Source organism: Passer domesticus, chromosome 2, assembly GCF_036417665.1.
Source record: "Passer domesticus isolate bPasDom1 chromosome 2, bPasDom1.hap1, whole genome shotgun sequence".
In the NCBI taxonomy this organism is placed as follows: Eukaryota; Metazoa; Chordata; class Aves; order Passeriformes; family Passeridae; genus Passer; species Passer domesticus.
Genome location: NC_087475.1, coordinates 57,368,960 through 57,393,476, shown reverse-complemented (window position 1 = coordinate 57,393,476; position 24,517 = coordinate 57,368,960). Strand labels below are relative to the sequence as shown.

The 24,517-nt window shown below is 40.5% G+C and overlaps 1 protein-coding gene and 1 long non-coding RNA gene across 15 annotated transcripts in view; one reads left to right on the top strand and one right to left on the bottom strand.

Annotated features, from left to right (window-relative positions):
• DIAPH3 (diaphanous related formin 3) overlaps positions 1–1,333 on the bottom strand; it is a 206,003-nt gene extending 204,670 nt beyond the window's left edge. For 7 of the 8 annotated variants that reach the window (XM_064408636.1, XM_064408637.1, XM_064408644.1 and 4 more), the window contains exon 1: positions 219–383. In XM_064408636.1, coding sequence (XP_064264706.1) covers positions 219–368 — 150 coding nt within the window. In that variant the 5' untranslated portion in view covers positions 369–383. Of the gene's footprint in view, positions 1–218; positions 384–1,273 lie in introns of those variants that run through there. The other variant, XM_064408643.1, reaches the window with a different exon arrangement.
• A 2,770-nt stretch (positions 1,334–4,103) lies between these two features.
• LOC135293949 (uncharacterized) overlaps positions 4,104–24,517 on the top strand; it is a 56,234-nt gene continuing 35,820 nt past the window's right edge. For all 7 annotated transcript variants that reach the window (XR_010356066.1, XR_010356070.1, XR_010356067.1 and 4 more), the window contains exon 1: positions 4,104–4,210. This is a non-coding gene — a long non-coding RNA (uncharacterized LOC135293949). The remainder of the gene's footprint in view (positions 4,211–24,517) is intronic.

The following is a 24,517-nucleotide window of genomic DNA, read 5'->3' as shown; positions in this document are numbered from 1 at the left end:
CTTTTCACAGGGGCAAGCAAGAGGCGAGCTGGACCAGGCGGGATCAGCCTCCGAAGCCCAGCTGAACTTGACGGCGCCACGTACTCCCTCTCTATGCCCCGGTCTCGGCGGGCCCCAGGCAGCGACTGGCCCCGGAGGGGACGGCGAGGAGGAGAGAGGGATGTCACCGCAGGCCCCACTCCTCGGGCAGCCCCGCCGCGGGACCGGTTCGTACTTACGAATTTGGGCTTCCTGCTGTCCGCCGCCTCCTCGGGGCCCCCGGCGCTCCCGGTCCCCGGCGGGCCCTTCCGACGGAGCCCCTTGTTCTCCCGCCCGCCGCGACCCGGCGGCGAGGACGGGGCGCAGTAACGCGGCCGCGGCGGCTCCATGGCCGCGCACGGGCGAGGAAGGGAGATGGGCAGGGGGGAGCGCTGCCCGCGATCGGGCCCAGGCCCGGCGGCCCCGGCCGAGCTGGGCGCCTGCGATTAGCGCGGCTTAGCTGGGCTCGGCCAGCAGGGCGCCGCGGGGGGAGGAGCGGGGAGCGGGGCTCAGCGCTAAAGCCGCAGCGCAGGGTTCAGCGAGGAGAAGCCCCTAATCCCGCCACGCCCGAGCCGCGCGCTCCCAACGGCCGCGCCTGGCGGAGCGCGGCAACGTCCCGCCGTCCGAACCGGCCCGCCACCGCCGGCGCCGCCCCCGCCCGCCCGCCGCGGCCAATCCGCGCCCGCGCGGCGGCGGCGGCGCCTCCCGGTTGGCGGGAGCTGCGCCCGTCCGCCCTGAGTCAGCGGCGCGCGCCCGGCCCCGCCCCGCCCCGCCGGGCCGCGGGTGCGCCGCAGGGAACGGGAGCGGCCCGCGGGGCTGAGGTAGCGCCGCATCCCGTCTGTTCAGGATCTGAACACGGAGCGGGTCCCTCACCTCTTTGGCCTAAGATGCCGGTTTCCAACAAGTGGCTTTGTTAAAAATTCGGATTCCATACCTCAAGCCACTGTTTGACCGACGAAAAGTGGTTCATCTATTTTTATATGACCTTTCCATATCATTAGAGCACTGACTTTTATATGTAAATATGCATTATTATATAGAATTGTAAAATCATTCTGTTTGGAAGGGACCTTTACAATCATCCAGTCCAAAAATCCTCTTAAAACACCCCCAGGGATGGTGACTCCATCAGCTCCCCAAGCAATCTATTCCAATGCCTGCTCATCTGAACAGTGAAAAAAAAAAAAAATATATATATATATATATAATGTGTTATATATACTATCAATATTTCACATATTACTTTTATACCAACCTGGTGGTATTGGGTTAAGAAGGCGGATTGACACAGAAGAGACATAGTCCCTATCCAAAATAGTGGCAGTGTTTCCATCATCCTCCTGCGTCCGAGTTTCTGTTTAGTGATGGACGCAGTCTGTGCAGAGGAGCTGTTAACTGTGCTGCCAAGGCCAAGAGAACAGGTGTACCTACAGTCTGCATTTGTTTAATGCAATCTGTTGTTTTCCATCACTGAAAGACCTGCAAGACGCTGTGGTTTATGGGGAAAAACATAAATAGAGATTTCACTGTGCTGTAAACTAGCAAATTGCATCTAGTTTACAAGGCAATTGAATTCTCATTACTACAATCAATACTTTGCATTTATCTTTATTTTAAATTAAGAGAAGTTAGAATAATGATGCAAACTGGAGATTTATGTAGGGGAAAATCTACTTCCAAATCTCAGTGTTAGGGATCATTAAGAAAAGGCTAATACTCAGCATTTATACCTCTAGAGTATTTCCTAAAACAGAAGAATTTCTTTTCTGTCATTCAGTTCTTCACCGTGACTTACACAGGCAGTGACCTACAAAATGTAACATCTGCCAGTACACAGAGTTCTGGTGAAAGACAGCAGAATTCAGCCCCAGACTCAGCCTTTGCAGGGCGAGGAGCTGTGGGGCCACGCAGAGAAGATGCCGTAATTATTTGTATACATTAAACTGTTTCATCCTTTGGCACCTTTCTGTAGATGTTTTGTAAATTTATATTGGAATTCTTTGTGGAGAGTATAATTAGCAGAACAGTGTTTAATGTCATGGTTAATGATTTCCTGGAACATTTGATTAGAAAATTAATCAAGCTATGTGTGCATATGATAAAGCTGTTTAAATGGACCTCCTAATTGCACTGTGGTGGAACACAATGGCTTGTGCCAATATATCACTTTCAAGGTACTGTGTTGCAATAACAGAGAAACACTGAAGGGAATAATTTATCAGACGGTTTTACTAAGCCAAAAGTAAATGTTAGTACTTCTGATCTATTATTATTATTTTATACTGCCCCTCTTGTGCTCATTAGGTGTTTCACAGAACAAATACACTGTTGCAACAGCTCAGTTTACTAAGATTAATCATGACTGAGGAAAAAAAAATGTGAGAAAGAAATGCATCACTAATGCTAAAATTGTGCAAAGATTCTACTTAGTCATAACATGCATATTGTCCAGGGCATGCAAATAGTTTGGCCATTTTGCATTATTTCTGTTCTGGAATGAGAATTTTTCAAATATGGAAGTTTGAGAAAGTAAGTACATAAAGTTAACAGACATGGACATTTGCAGAAGTAGTCCTTTAGACTGATGGATTTATTTAGGCTTTTAGCATTCTTTTCCATCTCTCTTGTATTTTTTTTAATATACTGCCACTCATGACTTAACAAACAAACAAACAAAAAGAATACGCTCCTAATATTCATTGTTCCAGAGAGGCAGTTTTTCAAATATATTCCTGTGCAAAGTATTTCAAAGCTGCCCTTTGCTGTGTTTAGGCGGTTGTCCACATTTAATTTCAAGACACCTAGTTCTTTCCTATAAGAAGAAGATAAAAGAATCAATTAACTGTTCTTTCATGAAGTTCATCCTTTTGACCTGTCACGTGAAAGTTATGAAAGATTTTGTCAGCAGTGTTGTTGTTTTTACAAAGCAAGCACACAAGTTTAATACTACTCTATTTAAAGTATGCTTACAAGGAAAACCTTCTTAGCCACAGTTCCTGTGGCTTGGCAGAGGCAAGCAAATGGCACACATCTTTTCAGGAAAATGGCTTTTTCTTTTTCCCATGGAAAGCCCCAAACAGGTGATTCTAACCCAAATCCCTCAAACTTGCATAGCTATTTGTAAGTTGTACCAGTTGAATATGTATCTTATACCTTTCCTACCATCTTATTCAGAAAGTTAATACAGGAGTTACAAAAATATATGTGATTGTTAACTCTTAAGGCCAATAAAAATTACATTAGAAAAACATGGCCTGTCCTTGTGTCTTATAGAGGCAATTGATGCTTGTTTTAGCTAAGAAAATCTTTAACAGTTGTATTTTTTTATTGAAAAACCACTCATTAATATTTTAAATTTATTGCAACATAATATCCTTAAATGTAACCTATGGATAAGATCTTACTTAATTTTCACAGCATGGGTGGCTCACAAAACATATTATTTCATTATTAGGATAAAATCCCAAATTGTTCATCTAGTCTAGCCTATTAAGTTTAGTAAGGAACATGGCTGTGAGTTTATCATACTAATAAATTAACAAATTATGTTACAGTTATGAAAAAATTCATACTCTGTTCAAATAATAAAGTTTAATTGACAAAATTTTGCTTTAGTTTTATTTCCTGTAAAACAAACAATTATTTTGGCTTTTTTGCACATAATTTGATTCTCCTTTAGTCAGTGTCACTGCCACTGTAGTAGTATATGTCATCTCTACATTTTGTTTTTAGCATAGACTGGGAAAAATGAAAATCCATAGCTAACTATGTTAGAAGATCATGATAATCAGAAAAAGGAAAGCACTAAAAATTTGCCAACTAATACAACACTAACCTTAAGTTCTTACAAGAGAAAAATATATTAGGCATTTTCTGATATATGGTTATGGTTATGAACTTAGTTGTAAAAGCTTACAGAATTATAAGTCTACTAAAATATTGTGGAGGAATAGAATTTAAGAGAATAGAATTAGTGCAGAAGGCAATCTCACCCCTGATGAGATGCAGCTGTGCTAATTACCAAAGATTAGGAGCAGGCCTGCCCTTAATAGGCCACAGCTGAGTCCAATAAGGATGAGTGCTATAAAAGAGTGGTTAGTTGGTTGAGAAGAGTTTTGGCGTTTGTTGGTTGTTCTGTGAAGAAGAAGTTGTCAGTGTTGTGAGGAGCTGCCTGTGAGACATCATCGAGAAGGTATGGAAGTTTTACAATAGGATGACAACAAAATGTGATAAGAAGGAGTTTTGGTTTTAATAGCCTTGATAAAGGATTTAATTTTTTTCCTTTGCTTAAGCTCAGGATAACTTCTTTTTGTTATGAATCTGTTTAAAAACATTCTGAGAACTGACTTTAGGCTAAATGCTTGTCATGGGTAAAACAGAATAATGTTATATTCCATGTTTATCTGTGCCCCAAACTTGTTACTGTCTTTTTCAGCCCTAGCATGGCAAGAATTGGAATTGCAGGGCAGCTAGAGGTGCTGGTCTCCCGGTCCCTTTGCAAGGCTGGGGCACCTGACCCAACCTGCTCTTGTGCTGGGCAGTGTTTGCTAAAGGTGGAGGCTCTGCTTCAGAGGGGGCTGTTTTGGGCAGTTGGCTTTTTGCCTGTTTGGCATTTTGTTTGTTTTTTTCTGGGCTTGCAATAGTAGCCACTCAGAGAAACTGCGTTTCGCCATCACGAAGTGTTTCCGAGTGAACTTCGCCCAGTGAGGCGTTCCGGGGGCTGGCTCGGGTGGCGCTGGTGCCGCAGAGCGCTTTGCGGGGCGGGCGCACAGCAGCACCCCTGGGCAGCAGGAGGAGCCGGCCGAGCTGGTCCCCGCCCGCCAGCCCTTCTCATCGGCCACTAGAGCTCCTGCCTCAGCTCCTGCCTGCCTGGGAGAGCTCTTCTTGCCACCTCCTAGTCACTCTGTTTTCCAGATCACACGGTCGCCCGTGGTGGGCTGTCAGAGACTGGAAAAGCAATCTGTTTCAAGACATCTTGGGAAGCGTGGAATGTGTGGTAGGGCGTGGGTCAGAGCTTGCTCTGATGACGGGGCACTGTGTCCCCGGTACCCCCCAGCCCCGCGGTGTCTGTCAGTCAGAGCACGATGGAGCAGCCCCAGTGCTGCGTGACCCAGCCCCTGAGCGGCCGAGAGACCCCAGGTCCCACCTGGGTCCAAGGTTTTAAAAAGCCTTATCACAGAGCGAGCCTGTTGTCTTTTAGCCTTCCTGCCCTCTTGGGGTGTTATTACGTCGCTGCAGCTCAGCAGCTGAGTACTGTGACTGTGTTTCTATATCACTCCTGCCTCTCTGGTTTTCTCCCTTTCTGCTTCTAGCTCTCTTCTCTCATAGCATAATATCCAGTGGGTTTAAAGGTTTTCTCTGGGCTAAGTCTGTTCCATGATAAGTGATGTTATGTTGCATTTATTCTTTTGCCAATATTCCTTTATTTCCTATGGTTTACCAGTAAACATTTTTGTGTTTTTTACCTTTTAAGGGTGTCTTGTTGGCATTGTCTCTTTTGTGTCTACCCAGAGTGAAAGAACCTTGGTTAAACCCTGGAATTAGGTAACTGGGGTGTCCTGTGGGTGCCCTTGGAAAGGGTCTGACCCCATTCTCCCTTTGTCTCCCTACATGTGGTGAGCAGTGGGGGTCACCATCTTGCAAGAGATTTGGAAACATTTTGGGTGTTTCTTTGTTTCTCTGGAGTTGGTGAGATTTAGCAATTTTCTATCTAGTGATTATTCACTGTTATGTATTGCCTGTTGCTGCTTTGCTTGTTCACAAATAATTTTTTTATATCTACTCATATTCATTCCTTATTGTGGAAAGGGATTGGTTGAAACTAAGGGGAGGTAACTCATATTAGAGAATGCACTTCTTTAAATTGTCTTAAACCAAGACACTGCTAAAAAATAGTAACTTTCTTTGATATTCTTTGGGCTCTTCTTTGGTAACAAGATCGTTTTTCTCTTGTGGTGCTTTAAGAATGTATGATGCCACTTGTCTTACGATGCATCTCTTCTAAAGCCCTGCTCTTGCTCTCATCTGTCTTGACTGCCCAGCATGCTATGTACAGTTAGAAGTACTCAAAACCATTGTTTGCCATCATTCATTGGCACCCTGGAAGACAAGCAGTGTGTGCAAGTTAATATTTGTATAATATTTTACGTGGAATTGGATTAGGAAAGTTATTATCTGCCCTTATAGCAGGGCAGATAATTAAAGAAAATGCTGTCTTGCCTGGTATGGCAAATAGTCTGTAAAAGCAAGGAGCTTTGAGCCTTTTCAATCACAGTGTTGGTAAAGCTTCTCTTGGTACATATATTTCTTGTTTTTTAAAAATATCTGAACTAGAGTCTTCAGAAAACAGTCCTTTTCTTCCCTTTCTTATACAAAAAGTGTTATGATTGTATTTCAGGAAAGTATTATGGTCACATTTCTTGCAATTCATTTCTGTTACCAGTAGAAATACTTTTGGAAACCAGAATACCCCTGATTGCTATCCCCATTCCTTATCACTAGGAGTCTTGGACTGTCACACTTGTGTGGTGGTATCAGTGCAAAGTGTCAATGGAATATGTGTCTTGCGACAGTTATTAAAAAACTTGGATTTTAGAGAAGCACAAAGGATTTCAGGCCTATTCTTCATATTTGCATGGCAGTATTTTCCAGACACTTAAAGAAGGTACAATTAAATTACTCAAGCTGAAATGAAATTTCCTCTCAGAGTTGTGTCTAAAATACTACAATGCCTTTTTTCTTATAGCATGAGAGTTTTTACTCAAGAAAACAAAGCAAAGTCCTGCAGGTTTTAGTAGAATCTGCAGGTATAGCTCTCTTTACTCCAGAATGGACAGACAAGAAAAGCTGTCCTCAGGAATGCCTATGTCACAGTCCTGTTATTGATATATCAGTTATACCTTTTTGAAATGTCAAACAAAATTTGACATGCAATGGATTAATTTTCTGTCTTCTAGTTAGAATTTAAGGACTTTCAGAAATAGTTGTGGTCTGAATAGCACCACTTTCCTTTTTGAAGCTTTCAAAGTCACCCTGTAAAAGATGAGGCTATAAGAAGTAGGAAAGTAGTTTGCTTCATCAATTTATTGTGGATTACATGTTGCTAATAATTTCTCACAAAATATTTTAGGCTAGGTTCTCATTCAGCTAAGGAAATCTAATATACCTCCTTCAGAATACTGCCTAGATGGGAAAAACCAGTAAAGAAGTCCATTATACAGTTCATCAAATGGATCTTTATGAGGATATTTGAGATGTGATTTGTGGCACTATTTAGGATACATTGCATACTACATTATTATAAAGTTCAGGTTTGTAATTTAATTATGGGCCAAATTATCTTCAGTTCTAACTTTAGTTGAAGTGACTAGGCCAAGCCTGACAGGTGATATAAATTGTAAATGGCCTGAGTGTCATGGGCCGCTATAAAGGCTGTGTTACTTAATTTTATACTTCATGTGGGATTTTCAGAGCCGCCTAAAGAATTAAATGAGCTGTTCAAACCTTGTCTATTCTATCATGATGCTACTAGTAAAATTATTGCAAGCATTCAATTTTGTCAAAAAAAAGTTTTGAGAGAGAAAATTATGCTAAAGTTTTTTTTTTTGTTTTTTTTTTGTGAGTATAAGGGTCCATAGAATTGTGATGAAGCTTAGTGATTTTTTTTTTTTTTCAGGGCATTCACTGCAAAGATTTCAAGCCTTCTGTCAGAATCTTGAGATGTAATTATCTTCAATTACTTCCTGATAACTTGCCAAATTCCTCATAGATTTCCTTTTTTTAATATGCTTCTGTATTTTTTTATTATTCACTTTCCAAATTTCCTTCTAAGATTCTGCCTTTCATTTTTCCTTGTGATAATTTATATTACTTTCTAGTAGGGCATGATACAGTTTGCTTTCAGAAATCCCTTATTTTCTTTTGACAGATGTATCATTTAAAGAGAGGGAGGGAAAGAGATAAACATATATATGTATGTGCATATATAATGCTTTTTATGTGTTATATATGTATTGCAGAAGTCTCAAAATTGACTATAATTTGTTTATATAGCTTTTATTTCTCTCTGACTGATTCTCTTATTCTAATCCATCTTTAAGTTTCTCAATCTACTTTTTCTCTTGCCAGAGTAGTGGATATAATATTATGCAACTTAATATTCAGTTACAGTAAGTACTGTACATGTAGATTAAGAAAAAAACATCCTCTTGTTTTAAAAAAAACACAATATATATCATTTGGGGAAATTCCTGAAATACATTGTATATGAAACATAATCAGCAATTTTGTAGGTAATGTAAATCACTCTGTTGCTATCCAAACTGTGTATTATTTTTTGATCCTCTGTTCCTTGGCAAGTTTCAATGGACAACTTGATTTTTAATAGCTTTTTAACACACATAGTGATAAATTACTACAGAGTGCAGTGCACTGCCTTTCTTATGCTAAATAGTAGTTTCATCTCTTGTCATAAGATGATGAAGAGTGTAATTGGAGGGTGCACTTAGCATCACAAATAGTCTTCCAGTGCAGCACAGCTAAGCTTAGGGGTTTTTCCTAGGAAGTTTCTGAAGTGGTAGTTTTATGACAGTGGGAATCAGAACAAACTTCACAAGTTTCCATATTCCTTCATCTATGTTATAATAAATGAAAGCTGTTGGTTAAGAAAAGTGAACACTTTCACTTATTTTTACTAAGTATTTCTGCAGAAATGGAGATATGATTATATTGGGTTGTGATATCCTGTAGGACCTAGAGATGCAATTAGTTGTCAGATGTGTGTTTGAGGGGAGGGAGGAAAGTAAAAGAAATTGTATTGTAAAAATTACAGGACTGCCTCTCAGCTGGCCATAGGCAACAGGGTCTCAAGATGCTTTTGGTTCGTTGTACAAGAGCCTAACCAGAATGGACACTTATGAAACCAAGGCGTATTTGCCAGAGAAGTAGAGGCCAGTTGATATTGTTTCTGTTGCCTTATAAATGGGAAATTTAGAGCAGAGTCTCAGCCTCTAAGTGTCAGGGCATGGTGAACACCAGCTTTCCCGAAGGGATGTGGTGCTGAGGGAGATAGCATGGCCAGCAGGACGAGGGTCCTTGCTAGCCAGGGCCCATCCCACTGACCCAAGCCAGAAGAAAAAAAGACCAGCCCAGAGGTGATAGCCAGGTTTATTCAGTAGTCCAGACTGTTGGTGACTTTGGGATGATGAAGCAGGTGTGAGGAAGTCAGGCTAAAGATCAGGGTCAGGAACAGTTCCAGTGACTGTAACAAGGGTCTGGAGATGATTTGGTGTATCCACAGTGATGAAACATAAGAAGCTTGGGAGTCACATACTGTGTGGGATCAACAGGGTTCATAGCTGGCAGAGTGAAAGTCTGTCTTCTCTGGTGTGATACACACAGGAATCCATCACATGTATGCATCCCATGAGTAATGTCATGAGGCTTAAGAGCTTTGTTTGTTACTTCTACAGCCACCCTTAATATAAGAGAAAAAATCCATTATTTTAAGTGTGCCTATTAGTCTCTGAAAAGTAATGTAATTCCTTATTCTCATCTGTCTACAAAACTATTTGTTTTCATTCATGAGTTCATTTCCCCTTGTATTGAACAATCATGCTGGTTCCAATGAAGAGGAAGTCTCCTTGAAGGAGTAAGGAAAGTCTTTGACAAGATTTTAAATCAAGCGGGAGGTCATAATGAAGTCAATCACTGTACCCCCCTGAGTGCTCATAAAGTTATTTACTGTATGTTTTGTGAGCTTTAAATCTGAACATCAGATAGATGCAGGTTTTTCATTTACAAAAGCACCAACAAAGACCTCTTTTTGTCCCATTGAAAGAAAGAATATGAAGATCTGCACAGGTTTGCATGATTCTGGGAGATTAATAAGGCAGCTGAGATGTGATAATCCAGGTACAGCATCAGGAGCGTGACACATACTTTCAGGCAGCTTTCTTTATATGAGCTACAACATGGAAAAAGGAAGAATGTTGCCCCAAAGGTGGTTCAAAATATACATGATTAAAAGCAGTACAGTGGTCAACTCTTTTTCATTCTTTGTGGGAAATAGGATACCAAGAAGGAGTATTTTTTGAAGAATGGCATGCACAGGAGCGAGGGCAGGGCAAGGAACTCATCAGCAAAAGCAGCAGGGGCAGGCTTATGTATGGAATGTTGCTGAGAACATAGGGCTGGAATGTACACATACCAAATAAACTGCATTGCTTCGGCATATCGTGAGCTTGACTCATCCACCCTCCACCCCCTCAACAATGATGTTACTCGTTGTAAGGCTCCTTGTCCCTGTAGTAATCACTCCAAGTTCTGCTTAGGTGATGTGACTTCCCTGTGGCCCTTCATGTCACAAGTCAGTAATGATACAGGGAATGAGTGACAATATAAGCAAAAAGAGAAAGTATTTTAAAGTAGTATGGTTCTGTAGAAGAAAATATGTGGGAGTTTTGTAGCATTTTTGTGTAGGGGAGGTCCATATTCTCTGGCTAAGGACAATAGAATCAGTAAGGAACTAAGCTAGGTGCTTTCTATGATTAGTAAAAAAAACCAACATCTACAAAAATCAGTTCATCCACTTTTAAAATATGAATTTAAAACAAATGGAAAAAAGAACCTCTGGAGATCCTTCTATGTCTTCACTGACTATAGAAGATGCTTTGATACCTGGTGTAGACCAGAAGAGTGCATTTAAATGCTGAAGGCAGGTGAGGTAAATCTCATTCTCTCAAACTATTCTGGGGATTTCAGTGATTTTCAGTCAATAAATTCACTCCTTTTCAATAGATTTTATTACACATTCATATTAATTCAGAATCACAGATATAGTTAAATAACAATGTTAATGACTCCTTGGAATTAACAGTAAAATTCTTTTGTGAGCCTCAGAGAATAAAATCTTGAATAATCACACTTCCAAGGCAATATGCATGCCTTCGAAAATAGTTTTTGATAGTCTGAAAACTGAAGACAGATATTTTTTTCCCTGAAAGGTTTAATGACTAGTTCCCTTACTTCTTTTGCTGCAGGCTGTTATCATTATGGATATTAAACTACTTCAAAAACTGTGGGAAGTGTTAAGTTGCAAATACATTCTCCTGTTGTACAGAATTACTTAGATAGTGATTAAAAGCATTAATCCTGCTACTAACCTAAGTGTTCTGAAACATGTTCTTGGCAAAATCTATTCCATTTTTCTGCTTTGTTTTGGTTTTTTTTTTCATCTTTTATGCTACAACATATTGGAGGTTTTTTTCTCACTTGTAGAGCTTCACATTCAACCTAGGAAACTTCTGTAAGATTAAGAAATTAACTCTCTAATAGGTACATGACAGCAGTCATTTCATTAATATGTTAGCTTTCTAAAGAGGTGCCTTTGTGCCTTCTCCCCTGATGGCATTCAGTCTATGAGGAAGTCATATGTAAGCATCTGCAAGCAACTTAATTAGTATTGCTTTAATCTTTCTTCAGAATTCTCCATTGCTAATCTGCCCACAGAAGTGAGGAATTAAATACAGCCTCTCTTATTATGTATTGCTCCTGGTTTGGTTTTCATCTCCTGTCTGTCTTCCACAAAGAGACAGCAAACTTTTGGGGCATAGCTTTTTTTTTTTTCCCATTCTAAACAGTGCTGGCATTTTACAATAATTAACATGTTGATTAATACACAGAGCTTGATACTTGTGTTACATGTGAAAACTACAACATGTAAACTGTTTGATTTCTAGACTTTCTCTGTTAGTTTCTGCCTGTGTTTACATGACAAATTCACCAGAACAGATATATCAGAATAAACAATGCTTGTTTTCCATACTTAACTTTCCACTCTTTGAATAGTATTACAAGTAACTAAGTACCTGTTGTAATTTCTAAATGTTCACCATATGTGGTAAATAATCCATACTTTATAAATGACATTGTTCCAAGAGAGTTTTCAGTCTTGTGGTATTTTCTGGCTTTGAACTATACATGTGCACAATCTCATAATTGAATGTTTTATCCCCATGTCTATTAGTATGGCTTCTGAGAGGGAGGTGGGAATGGATATAATTATCCATTTGTGTTTTAGGTTGAAATAGAGGAAAATGATCTGTGTATCTAGAATCAAAGTTGTTGTTGTATAACCATTTATTTTAAACTGGGAGATTATACAAGCTATATTCATTCAGATTCAGTCTTATGTAAATCATGGCTTTGCAATCATTTAGTTGTATCACATTAATCTACAATGACAGTGTTCAACAGAGTCTGGAAAGTCATTTGATTTCACACTCTGTAAATGACAGTTCCTGATTTTCTGTAATATTTTGGATCAAAACCTTGTTTCAGTAACTGCATATTAGCTGGATGGTTACAGCTGAAATGCAGAACTGTTGTGGTTGGGTGATATGATCAACATTCATCAGAAGCTAATAATGGTGATTCTGAACATCTTAATTGGAGATCACATAGCTCTGTGTAGTGTGAAATAAGATGTCTGGGCGATTGGAAAGATTTTGACTGGTCCTTGTGCTGATAGCCTGAAGAATATTTTAATACTCTGAAGTCACACCAGATGGGCAATCTGCTGCAGTTCACTTTTAAGCTGCAAGGGTTTTGTATCTGATGTCACCTCAAGAAAAAATAAAAAACAGCTGCATTAATGGCATTTTTAATCTCCCTACTCTTGATTTACCTAGGCTTTGACTGATGAAATAGTCAGTTTAGGAAAACTGTACAAAGACCTTCTACAATACCAAGAAAATGGACCAGAAATGGAACTGGAAAAAAAAAAAGAGTACTCATTATTTAAATGCTCAATGCATGCCTTCTAATCCTATGTGCAAAATTTAACTTGTGGCAAAATAAGTTTGGAAAAGTATACAGATATTAGGAAAAATGGCAGAGAAAAAGTGTAAAGGAGTACTGATAATATTTTGATTAATTTTTATAGCTGAAAGAAATGTAGTCAGTTTTCTGGATCAGTGGAGTTACTTATTCTGGTAGTGAGTAGATAGCAATACCAGCTCTCCCCTACTCTAAGGTTTTGCTGGATGCACTCTTTCATAGAATATTCCATGGAAAAAACTTGAGTTAATTTGAGTTCTGCAGCCCTTCACTGCAGCTCCTGCAACTGTACTTCTGTCTACTTTGGTACAGGAAAACCCAAAGCTTTGGGTATTTTGTTGTGTTGTGCATCTCTTTCAGTGTGGAATTTTAGCACAGTTCATCATATGGGTAACCTGATATGAAATGAGGGGCATAGTCAACTTTCTAAGTATTATATTAAATAAATTGTTTTGGACTACAGCAAATATGTCATGTTAAAAGAGAAATGTGAGTAATTATGATCTGTTATAATAACTGGGTTTGAATTAGAGAGCCAAATAATGAACTATATGTGTGTTCTATTATGCAGAAACATTTGGCACTTGTCACTGAATAAATAAGATGTTATCTAAGTGCTTTGCCCTGATGTGGCTACTGAACACAAGTATTGTGAGTAAATGGTAGAGGAAATAATCTGAGTTGAAAAATAGGACATGTAAAAGACAACTAGAATTTTCACCTGGTTTGTCAAAGACAAGCACAAAATTTAAGTAGCGCTTACATTTGCCATCTAAGCAATGAATGAGGAGGAAGACAATCATGATGTCCTTAACTTCTAACTTTATCTGGTTCTGTCATTTGTTATGCTTCACAGTTTTTAATTAACTTAAGCTAATTGTTAACTAACTTCATTATGCCCATACACTATGAAGCTGGACAGAGGATGGAGCCTTCCAACAAATGTGAAATGCATGAAGGATAAATGTAAAAAAAAAAGTCTGAAAATATGTAAAAATCTGTGATACAGAAGCCAAATATGTAATGCCAGGAAAGAGGAGACACCTGATAAAAATCCTGATTGAAATAGGAAACTGGAATACTCAGCTGAAGATTCAGAGTTAATGTATAAAAGTGTGTCATAGCTAGCATTTCCTGAGAACCGAATTCAGGAGGACCAATTTATGCTTAAGAAGCCTACAATACTCTGAAACTACAGGGTTAAAGGACAAGAAAGATGATAGGCATATGATGGAGACATGCATGGGTTGAAATTTTGATACAGACCTGCTCATACTCTGGTAACCAGGAAAATTAACTAGCATGCTGAGTAAGAAGCAAAATTGGCCCCACTGCTCTGCAGAAGTTACAAGTGATGACATAGAAAAAATTTGTGCTGGTCCCATCACTGGTTCTTGTTAGTCCATCAGTACAGCAATATATAAAGTTCTCTAGAGTACTAGGACATTCAGTTTGTCTTTTTTACTTTTCTAGGGAGTTGTGCTATATCAAAACCTGACACTGGGAGAAGCTGGAAATTGCTGGAAAGCCACTTGGTAGTTCCAGGAAATTTAATATACACTGGGTTAGGAGACTAAGCCCCTAACATTTTTCAGAGTCAGGACAATATGCTCGGAAAGCTTGATACCACTTGAAATTTTTAGGAAAAGTTCTGTCACCTTCCATCTCTGTAATTAAAAACCTTTTCGGCTTGACTTTCTTTCTTTCTTTGAGAATGGGAGAGGACAAGATAGAGACTCATGTAATTTCCTTCTACTGCAGCACATTATAGGACAATTTATACTTGACTTGCCATGAATGAACTGAAAATCTAGATAGGTGGAATGATTTGTTTTGAAAGTGTGATTTGCTGAAAAATTTTTTTTCTTTGCTTGAAAGACTACAAATAAACCAATTATGCTAATTCTGAAGAAGATTGCATCCTAATGTTGAACTTGAAGACAACATATACAAAGTGGATTAGGTTAGGCATAGCTGCTTTATGCCTGAGGCCTGCTCAAGAACAAATGTCCTGCACTGCTCACCTCTGAAGTACTGATTAGTGAACAAAACCCTTTCCAGAGGAAAGGGTCTAAATGTCTCCATTCCCAAGAGAGTTTGCATTTTTTTTTTTTGATTTTGATGCACAGTACAAGAGAGTGAATTAAAGTAATTTTTATTTCTCTAGCTGGATGTCATTGCCTTTAGATGAGGTACTGCCAGTTAGATGGCTTTGATTGCTGCCAGCTGTCAATACCCCTAAGGAAAGCCAAGATACTTATACAGTGGAAGATGAACAAGAAGCCTGCTGATCAGACACATTACAAATTGTGTCAGAGGATTAGCAAGTTAAATAAAATAGATGTGTGTTTACACTCTTCTAGTCATAAACAAGCTGTCTATGAGTTCTCTTTGGTTTGTTTTTTTTTTCCTTAGAGAGAACACTTCATACTCCAGTATGTGAACTGTTTTTTGTAGTTTCTGTTCTTGCTTCATGGAATACATGTCTCTATCTAGAGAGGAAAGGAGCTAAAACAACCATTTTTCTGTTGTCCTAATGTCTGTCTATTTTACTTGGATAAGTACCATTTAAATAGACAACAAGAGTAAAAGTGGCTTACTCATTGCTGTTACTTGTAGGAAATAGATACAGGGGCTAAATTTTCAAAACCAAAACCTCAAAACTTGAAATACGCAGTTCATTAATTAAATGTCTGCTGTTGTGCAGTACAAGTCAGGTACTTGTGTTGCACACAGTCTGTTACCTTGTATTAGCTTCTGTATGCATAATCTAGACATACACACCAGATTTTGCCTAGTTTTGTAAAATGTAGTTGGTATGTTTTGTGAGTCCTCTTCTGTTTCTTCTTATTACGCCTGCTTACTGTTAGTGTTCAGCAGAAAATTAGCTGAAAGCAGTAGAAGTGGAAGTGAAGACTAGCAGTGCAGTTTTAAAAGTCCAAGAACAATTGTAAAAAGTTTAAATCTATATCTATTCACTGTCAAGTAGCTGAGAATATAAAGTGGTTTTTTGGGTTGGTTTATTCTCCTTTATAGCCTTCAGTGTTAGCCAAGTGACGTGTTTTAAAAGTCTGTGGAGCTGATTAGTGCTGGGTGTAGATGCATAATCTCAACAGAGATACCTCCTGGGAGGACATGTCCAACCTTAGCAATCTTAATAAAGAAACAAATAATATTCAATTATATTACATGGTAAGGGAATGTGAAGTTTTAATATGTTTTACTCCTTAAAGAAAAAAAGGCTTTTTTTTTTTCTTAACAAAGAGCTACGTTTAATGGAAATTAGCATAAATCAATGCGGGAGTTGCATGAACACCAAGGTGTCTAAAGTCTGTTAAAATTCTTAATAAATCTCATTGTGCCTTCTTTGCCTTCTACTGCAAAGATTTTTATTTTCTTTTTTCCTGAGTTTATTAAAAGCTTCTGAGACACTTTTAATGACAGGTAGTCATTAGGTAGCAACCACAGTAGGGAGTCCTGTAGTATTATACATCTTATTTGTCAGTTGTCTTCCTACTTGGAGAGACATACTGGCTTAGTAAACAGGCTAATCACCAAGGCCTCCTGCCCTTTCATGAGGCAGTTCTTAAATCTCTTTTAAGAGGAAGAGAAATCCTAGACAAACTGAAAAGCAGAGACCAGACTGAGCAGTCAACTAACAGCAGTTGTGTAAGAAGGGAGCTAGGGAAGGGTTAAGAGCCAGGCTTATCAGGTGTGTATGTGAAGGGAGGGAGGGAGGGCATCAAGAGGCTCTTCTCTCGGTGGTGCCAGGCAATAGGGGATAAGAGGCAGAAAGTTCCACCAGAATATGAGTTAAAACGTTTTTTACTGTGCAGGTGACTGAGCACTGGAATGGATGGCCCATAGAGGCTGCAGAGTTTCCCTGGTGGATATAGTCAAGAATCATCTAGACACAACCCTGAGTAACAAGCTCTAGGGGAGCCTGCCTGGGCAGGAAGGTTGGACTAGATGACCTCCCATGGACCCTTTCCAGCACTAACCATTCTATGATTCTTTGATTTTGTGTGATTTCATATTCTTCACAGGCAGGTAAGTGGTCTGTGTGCTTTTCTTAGTGATCTAACTTAGGCTTAACTGTGTGCGAAGGCACGAGAGACCAAGGCAATATAGAGTAAGAATAGAAGTTCTTAGGTGTATTTTATTAGTTTTTCTAAATGTGAATGTTGTGGTGCAGGGTTCATTTGGTTTGTTGTGTTTCGCCCTAAAGTTATAATAGTTCGGTCCCTGGGGTTCCCCCCCCTCCTCCCCTGGCAACTCCTCCTTTTGAGAGAGTCAATTTGTTGTCTCCTCCCCTGTTCCCCTGGTTACCCTCTGTCAATCCCTCCCTGAGCTCCTGTCCATCACCCACTGTCCCCTTCCCTATTTCCAGAAAGTTCTCCCCTCCTCGGTGGGTGACTGGATCGGGAACAAGAGTCCCTCCCTGTCACATTCCCTATTGGCGAGCCGGCATGTTTGTCACGAGTTTGTTCCCTCCCAAGTTCTCCCTCATTGGTTGAAGTGTTGTATGTTCCGCCCCTTTGTAATCGGCTGTACCCCCCCCCCCCCCCCCCCCTCGTGGTCCTGACTCGGTTGGCTGCCCTGGAGCATTAAACTCTGGACTTTGCCCCCGAGACGAGTCCCTCTTTTCTACTTTGCCTTCCTGCTGATCACTGCTGCCTCCTGCTGAGGCGCTGCCCGGATGCCCCCGGTGCATCTGGGCAGTGCCCCCCCAGCTGTCAGCTGCTGTGCCACAGCTCGGCCGGTGCGGACTTCTCCTCTGCTCGGGGGAGTAGAGAAAAACTCGGACAGCAGCTCGGCATGTGAAGGATAGGAATACATTACTGGAATAGGATATAGGAACCTGTTCAGTTTTTGCTCAGATACAGATCCATGGTGACTCTGAAAAAGAAAGCGGAGACTGTAAAAACCAGTTACCAAGGCTGTGTTTGCACCTCTCCAGAGTGGTTAATTTTAATGTCATTCCTAGCTTTCTAGTTAAGGGAAGAACTGACGTGTTGTGTCTGTCTTCCCCAAATGTACATTCCTTTTCTGTGTGTACCCATAAGTAGATGAAGGGTTGGTGTGTGTGTGCAGTTCAGCCATGGTAGTCAGTGAATGCCTGGGCCAGGGAAGGCATCTCACTGTAGATGTAGTGAATGTAATTTCCCTAAGAAGTAATGACACATTACATAAATTGCCTTCTGAGCTTCATGAAGGTTGACTCTCTTTTACCTCCGTGATGTCCTGCTAATGTGGGCACCTGACTGAGGCTGGGTGAAAGGAATTCCCTCCTCCTCTTTTGTGCTTTGAACCTCTTCAGTGAGGTCCTGTTTTTAATCTTCCCTTTTCCTTTCTTTTGCTTTGAAGGGAGCTTTTGTTCAGTATATTCATCAAGGTATTCTTTTTTTTTTAAGCCTTATTATTTAAATGTCTGGCAACCTCTAGAGTGCTCTGATCTTTAGAACAGCACAGTGAAGTAGGAGGGCTCACCACTGCCTTGAAGAAAAAGAACTGAGGACTAAAGTAGTTCAAATGACCTCTCAGAAGCCACACACTGAATCTGTGATGAGGAAAGACTCCAGTTCTAAGTGCCATACCTGCCCCAAACCGTGTGTATGTGCCGGGGTGTGCGCTCCCCTGCAAACTCAGGCTGAAGCAGTCGGGAAGTTGGGGGCCCTGGGTCCAGGCAGGGTGGGCAGAAGGTCTGTGCTGATATTTGGGAGAACCTCTGAGTGTGGGACACTCGTGGGACAAGTGTGTGAGTGCTGTATGTGTGCAGTGACCGTCCATCGGGACCAGCCGGTCAGCCAGGGGCCTGTGGGATGAGAAAGAAGAACAAGATGTGGGCAGAGGGGCCATGAAGTGCTCAGGGGATCCATAAATATGTGTATGCTTGTGCAGAGCTAAGGAAGTGTGGATTTGATGAGGGGACAGTGAGGGGGATTGAGAACTGCTTGAATGGTAGGACTCTGTGATCAGCGACACTGAGTCTAGCTGAAGGTCTGTAGCTTAGCAGTGAGCCCCAGTGATCAGTACTGGGTCCAGTCTTGGTCAAAACTTACTCATCAAAGACTTGGACGAAGGGACAGAGCACACCTTCAGCAAGTTTGCAGGTGGTACAGAACTGGGAGGAGTGGCTGACCCACCAGAAAGCTGTTCTGCTATTCAGTGAGACCCAGACCAGCTGCAGATTTGGGCAGAGAAGAAACCAATGAAGTCCAGCAAAGGCAAGTTCAGGGCCCAGCACATGGGGAGGAATTACCCCACGCCCCAGTATGGGCTGGGGGCTGATGTGCTGGAAGGCAGCTCTGTGGAGAAGGCCCTGGGGGCCCAGGCAGACAATCTGTTCATGATTCAGCAGTGTGTCCGTGTGGTCGAGAAGGCAAATGGTATCCTAGGCTGTATTAGGAAGAGCATTTCCAGCAGGTGCCTTCAACTCAGCCCTTGTGAGGCCACATCTGGAGTGCTGTGTCTAGTTCTGGGCACTGTACAAGAGAGACTGAAGAGGGTCCAGTGGAGGATAATTAATGTGATTAAGGGACTGGAACATCTCTCTGCTGAGGGAGCTAGCACTTTTTAGCCTGGAGATGACTGGAGGCATATCTTACCAATGTATATAAATATTTTAAGGAAGGGTGTAAGGAGGACAGAGCCAAGCACTTTTGAGTGGTTGGTTGCCAGCAAAAAAACAAGGAGCAACAGAAAGAAACTGAAACACAAAGTTCCATCTGAATATGAGGAAAATCTTCTTTACTGTGAGGGTGGCTGGCAGAACACTGGAAAATGGTGCCCAAAGAGGAGTTCTTCTTCCCAGATGTTCAAAACCTGCCTGGACATGGTCCTGTGCCACTTGCTGTAAGGTGCCCCTGCTTTAGAAGGGGCTGGGATGAGATGTTCTCCTGATACCTCTTCCAACACTAATCATTCTGTGATTCCAAGAGCGTGGGCAGTGTGGCATCCGTCCTGTACCAGTGACCTCCTGCCTCTGCAGCCCAAGAGGAGGAGGAGATGTGTCCCTGTGTGCCTGTGCCTGCTGTGAGTCCTGAAAGTGGGTGCTGCTGGGGGCAGTGCCTTGTCTGTGGCTGTCTGTGTGACTGGCTCTGTGTCCTCTGGGAATGTGTGTGTCCACATGTGTCTGTGTGCCTCTGGGATATGTAGTCAGCTTTGCTGCTGGCTAAACCTGCAAAGAAGAAAGTGTCAGCCATATCCCTCAGCCTGGACAGACCCTGGGTTCCCTGGGCTGCACTCCAGTGTCCAGGCAGGAGGAATCCCCAGACCTGGAGCTGCTAGAGCTGGTGAACACTTGTAAGAGCTTAACATTATGCCTATGAAACAGTGCTTTAGCTGGATACTCCCCAAAACTAACTTCCCCCACCCCCACCTCTGTCCTTTTAAGTTAAAAAGTTATTATAATTATGGAGACACTGATCACCAAGATTAAGAGGAATGTTTTCAGTGACTAGTTTTTTTGGGTTCCTCCACTTAAAGGAAGAAAAGGTTTGTCATAAATTACTTTCATTGGATTTGAATCTTGTCATAATGTTGTAGTTAATAAAGCTGGAGACCCCCTAGGGCACATGAGGGCCTTAGTGCCCTGTAAATAAGGAATGTAAAAAATGAGGGATGAAAAACTATTTGACATGTTTTAAAATTTGGCTTCTGATGTGGTTAATAGCACAGAGCAGATGTAACATGCCAGAGAGGTCACAACTTACTGCCTGAGGTGAGCTAACTGAGCAGAAATCACAAGGAGAGATTATACCCACAGAAGCAGTTTATTACAGGGAGTTGAAGGACATTGGCTGTGAATAAGCTAGAGAAATTTATGCTGTGGTTTAACCATCACTTCAAACTCCTGAAGCTGACAAAAGAGACATTCAGCCTTCCCTGGATTACGTTTCCTGCTGCTGTGCCCACACAAACAGCTGTGCCGGACAAAGAGAGGTGATGGCAGAGGAGCAAGCAAAATAAATGTTCAATTTTTTTTTTGGACAAGTTTTTCTGCCTAGTTTACTGCCTGCAGAACACAAACTTTCATGTTGGCACAAATGAGCAGTTAAAAGGACGGGAATGAATGGCTGAACAAGGGAGCCGTAATGGATCACTTTATTTAGCAGGCCTATGCTACATGAAAATTACTGCAAAATTATGACTTCGTAATTGCTTTGTGGATAAATAAGAAACGGGGTTTCCTAACAGTTTCATAGCATAGTTTCCTAGTTCACAGCATAATTCAGGAATGACTTCTGAAGGTTACCCAGTCCAAACTCCTGATATTAGCAGAGCACTTCCATGGTCATTGAAGTGACCCACAGCCTTCCCCAGTTGGCTTTTGATTGTTTCCATGGTGGAAATGGTACAACCCCTTTGGATAGGCTGTTTCCAACTCCTAAGCCACCTTTGAAAAGAATTTTTTTTCCTTATGTTCTGCTGGAGTTTATTTTGACAACATATCTCATCTGGGGGAGCCCTGACTTGATCACTGCATTTCAAATGCAGCCTCCATAGTGCTGACTAATGAGGAATAATCGACTTTCTTGACCTGCTGGCTAAGCTTTTGCTGGTGCAGCCCAGTATGTGGTTAACCTTTGTCACAACAGGGTGCATGGCTGTCTCACATTGAACTTACGGGCCACCAAGACAGCTTCCCTGCTGGTCCTTCTCTGCAGAGATGTTTTCCAGCCCTGTCTGTCCTGTTGCATGGAGTTTTTTCTCTTACTTTGCAAATTACTAGCATGTGAGTATGTTGGATGAAAATAGCAAAGTGATTCAGAAAACTTTGAAAGAAGCCCACACTGAATTTCCTGTTTTCTAGAGTGGTGTCCTAGTCTTGAGGTTCTCAAAAATCTGCAGTTTGTTGTCTTTCCATACCTTGCTCAGTCTCCTGGGGCTAACCTTGCCACACTTGCTTTCTACACATCCTCGATCCTCCTCTTTGGAAGTTAAGAGTAAACATAGTAACAATAATAACAACAAAACTTATAAAAGTTGAGAATATAGATGAGAAAGGAAAAGGACAAAGCAGAAACATGGGATGCTTAGCTTTGCAATTATTAGGACTCTGGCATACATAATAGATTGCATAAACAATCAAAACAGAGACTAGGAAATTAGTATATGTTACTAACATTAGAATAGTGCTGCCATGTCAGATAAATCTCTTTTAAAAGTATATTTTCTTCCCTTTGTAATGATTTTGCTTTTGAAATTACTCTGTGTGAAACTCTGTTTAATCATTACAAGTGTGACTATCCCTGCACTGTTCAAATGCCTGCTCCTTCTTCATTTTATTTCTTATCAGGAACAGCACTCCAAACACTTGTCTCAGTGTTCATATCAAAGAAGACAAAATCCAGACCTCTGAAGGACTGAATTGCTTTATGCATTTTTGTTCATCACCGAGAACAATCCCAATTCTTTCAAGTGCACTAGGTGTACTTGTAGTGCCTTGGCAATTGCAAGGAAATTTTTTTCTACTTTTAATGTTCTGCTTTGCTCATTCTTTCCTCCATTGTCATAACTGAATTCATAAAATATTTTTTTTGTTTTATAAATGGAACATTCTTCAGGAAGAGAGTGAGAATGTGTGCACAGAAATCATTGAAGAGTCACCTGTATTGAAAAAAACCCTTACATTCAATAATGAAAAATAATAAATTGTGAAATTACATGTAAAAGGTAAATTTATTGTTTACTCACCTCAAAAATACCATTTCACCAAGCAAAGAATTTAGGAGTAACTTATGACATATTCTTTTACTTTTGTAATAATTTAGAGACAATCCTAATTAATATATCATTTTAAGAGTGAAGAAAATGGGATGATAAGGTTCAAGAGTGAAGGTTAGATTCAGTAGGTGCTCTTTATCCTACAATACAGTAGCTCTGAGAAAAAAATCTATTGTGTTCCTTTTTTTAAGTTCTTGCAGAAGGTTCTGAGGGTATTTTGCTATTATATCTGTCTCAAACACACTAAGAGACTACTTTGTCCTTATAGCCACCCCAAATACCAGCAGATTATTAGACCTGGATTTAACAGGGTGATACTGAGCTGCAGCAGTTTGGGAAATGGTAACAGTTAGAAAAGTTTGTGTGTCTGGGGTTCGTTGTATGTGAAGACCTCCCACTCATTTTGTTCCTGGGTTTTCTTTCCAGCTATATAGAATAAAATTTGAAAAATAATAAACGCTTTTTTTTTCAGAATAAGTATAACCAGTTTTGTGAATAATTCATTTCTGTCTTGTATGACTTCATTATGTCATGTATAACTAGCACTTTGTGCTTTCAGGCTGAAAAGCTACAAAAAGTGTTTAATAGTGCAGCATAAATTCATAACTTGTAATTTGAAAAGTGACATATTGCAAAAGTCCCTGCATTCTCAAACATGCTTTCTCAGATAACTTATTTAAGATTTTAAAAATACAAGACTTAGAGGTTGGGGGTTTTTTCAGTCATAGAGGTCTGCTTTTATTTAAAAAAAAATAATATATTTCATAATATTTACTGGCCTAACAGCTTTCATAAAGGAAGGACTTTCAGTTATTGGTCTTAATTCTGCAAGATAGTTAAAGCCATAGCTAAATATTTCATCAGTTATGTCAGATATTTGATACATAATGGTATACCCATCTTCTAAGTGAGGAAACTCTGGCACTACTCATAAAAATATTTTTCCTTAATTGCCTAAAGGAGTCAGTAGCACAGCTGTGATTTTGCTGTGATTTGAAGCCCAAAGAGTGACATGGCCTATCTGGTACCTGCACATTTGGTTAATTGGTTGGTCGTTCCAGTGCAAAGAAGATAAAAGTTTTGTTCAAGAGTATAGAGGTTTTGTGTTTGCAGCTGCAACTGTTTGTGTTTATATTAATATTCTTTCACGCAGTTTCATAGGTGCTGACCAGGGAATGTGTTTCTAGAGAAAATGTTCCTAGGTGGATGGTAAATAAGCATATGGGTCAGTTTGTCTTAGGATGTCCTCCTGTAGAAGAAGGAAAGAAAGCAAGCCAGCCTTCTTCTTGCATGTCTCAAACTATGCAAATGAGTTACAAATTCCTACCATCAATCCATTGTAATCTTAGAATTGTTTATACTGGAAAAGATCCTAAAGATCGAGTCCCACTCTGCACTACCAAGTCCACTGCTAAATCATGTCCCTTAGCTCCTTTAGCAGCTACATGCCTTTTAAAGACCTCCATGGATGGAAACTCAAACCCTTCCTTGGCCTTTATACTCCCAGTAGAGTCCCCAGGGCTGTAATGACAAAGGACTTTCTTTCTCACCCAAATAGTAGGGGGGAAAAAATCCCAAACCACCAAGATAAAGAAGGATAAGAGTGTCTGCACTTAGACACCAGAATTAGGTGCCTGAAATTTCCCTGTAGAAGGTTTTTTGAAAGTGCCACTTCTCTCCATTGAATAGAGAGAGAACCTAAGGATTTACTTTAATATTGCTTCATTCTAACTTTTGCATTTATGGCAGGTACACAGTGAATCTCATACTTTGTTTTTATTTTTAACAGTGTGAAATACGCTTTTCTAAGATTGCTATTCATGGTTACTAACAGTTGCTCCTCTGCACTGTTTAGAAATACCTACACTCGGGGTCAACAGTTTCATTACCTAGTCATAAATTCAGCTAAGAGCTGTATGTACAGATCCTCACT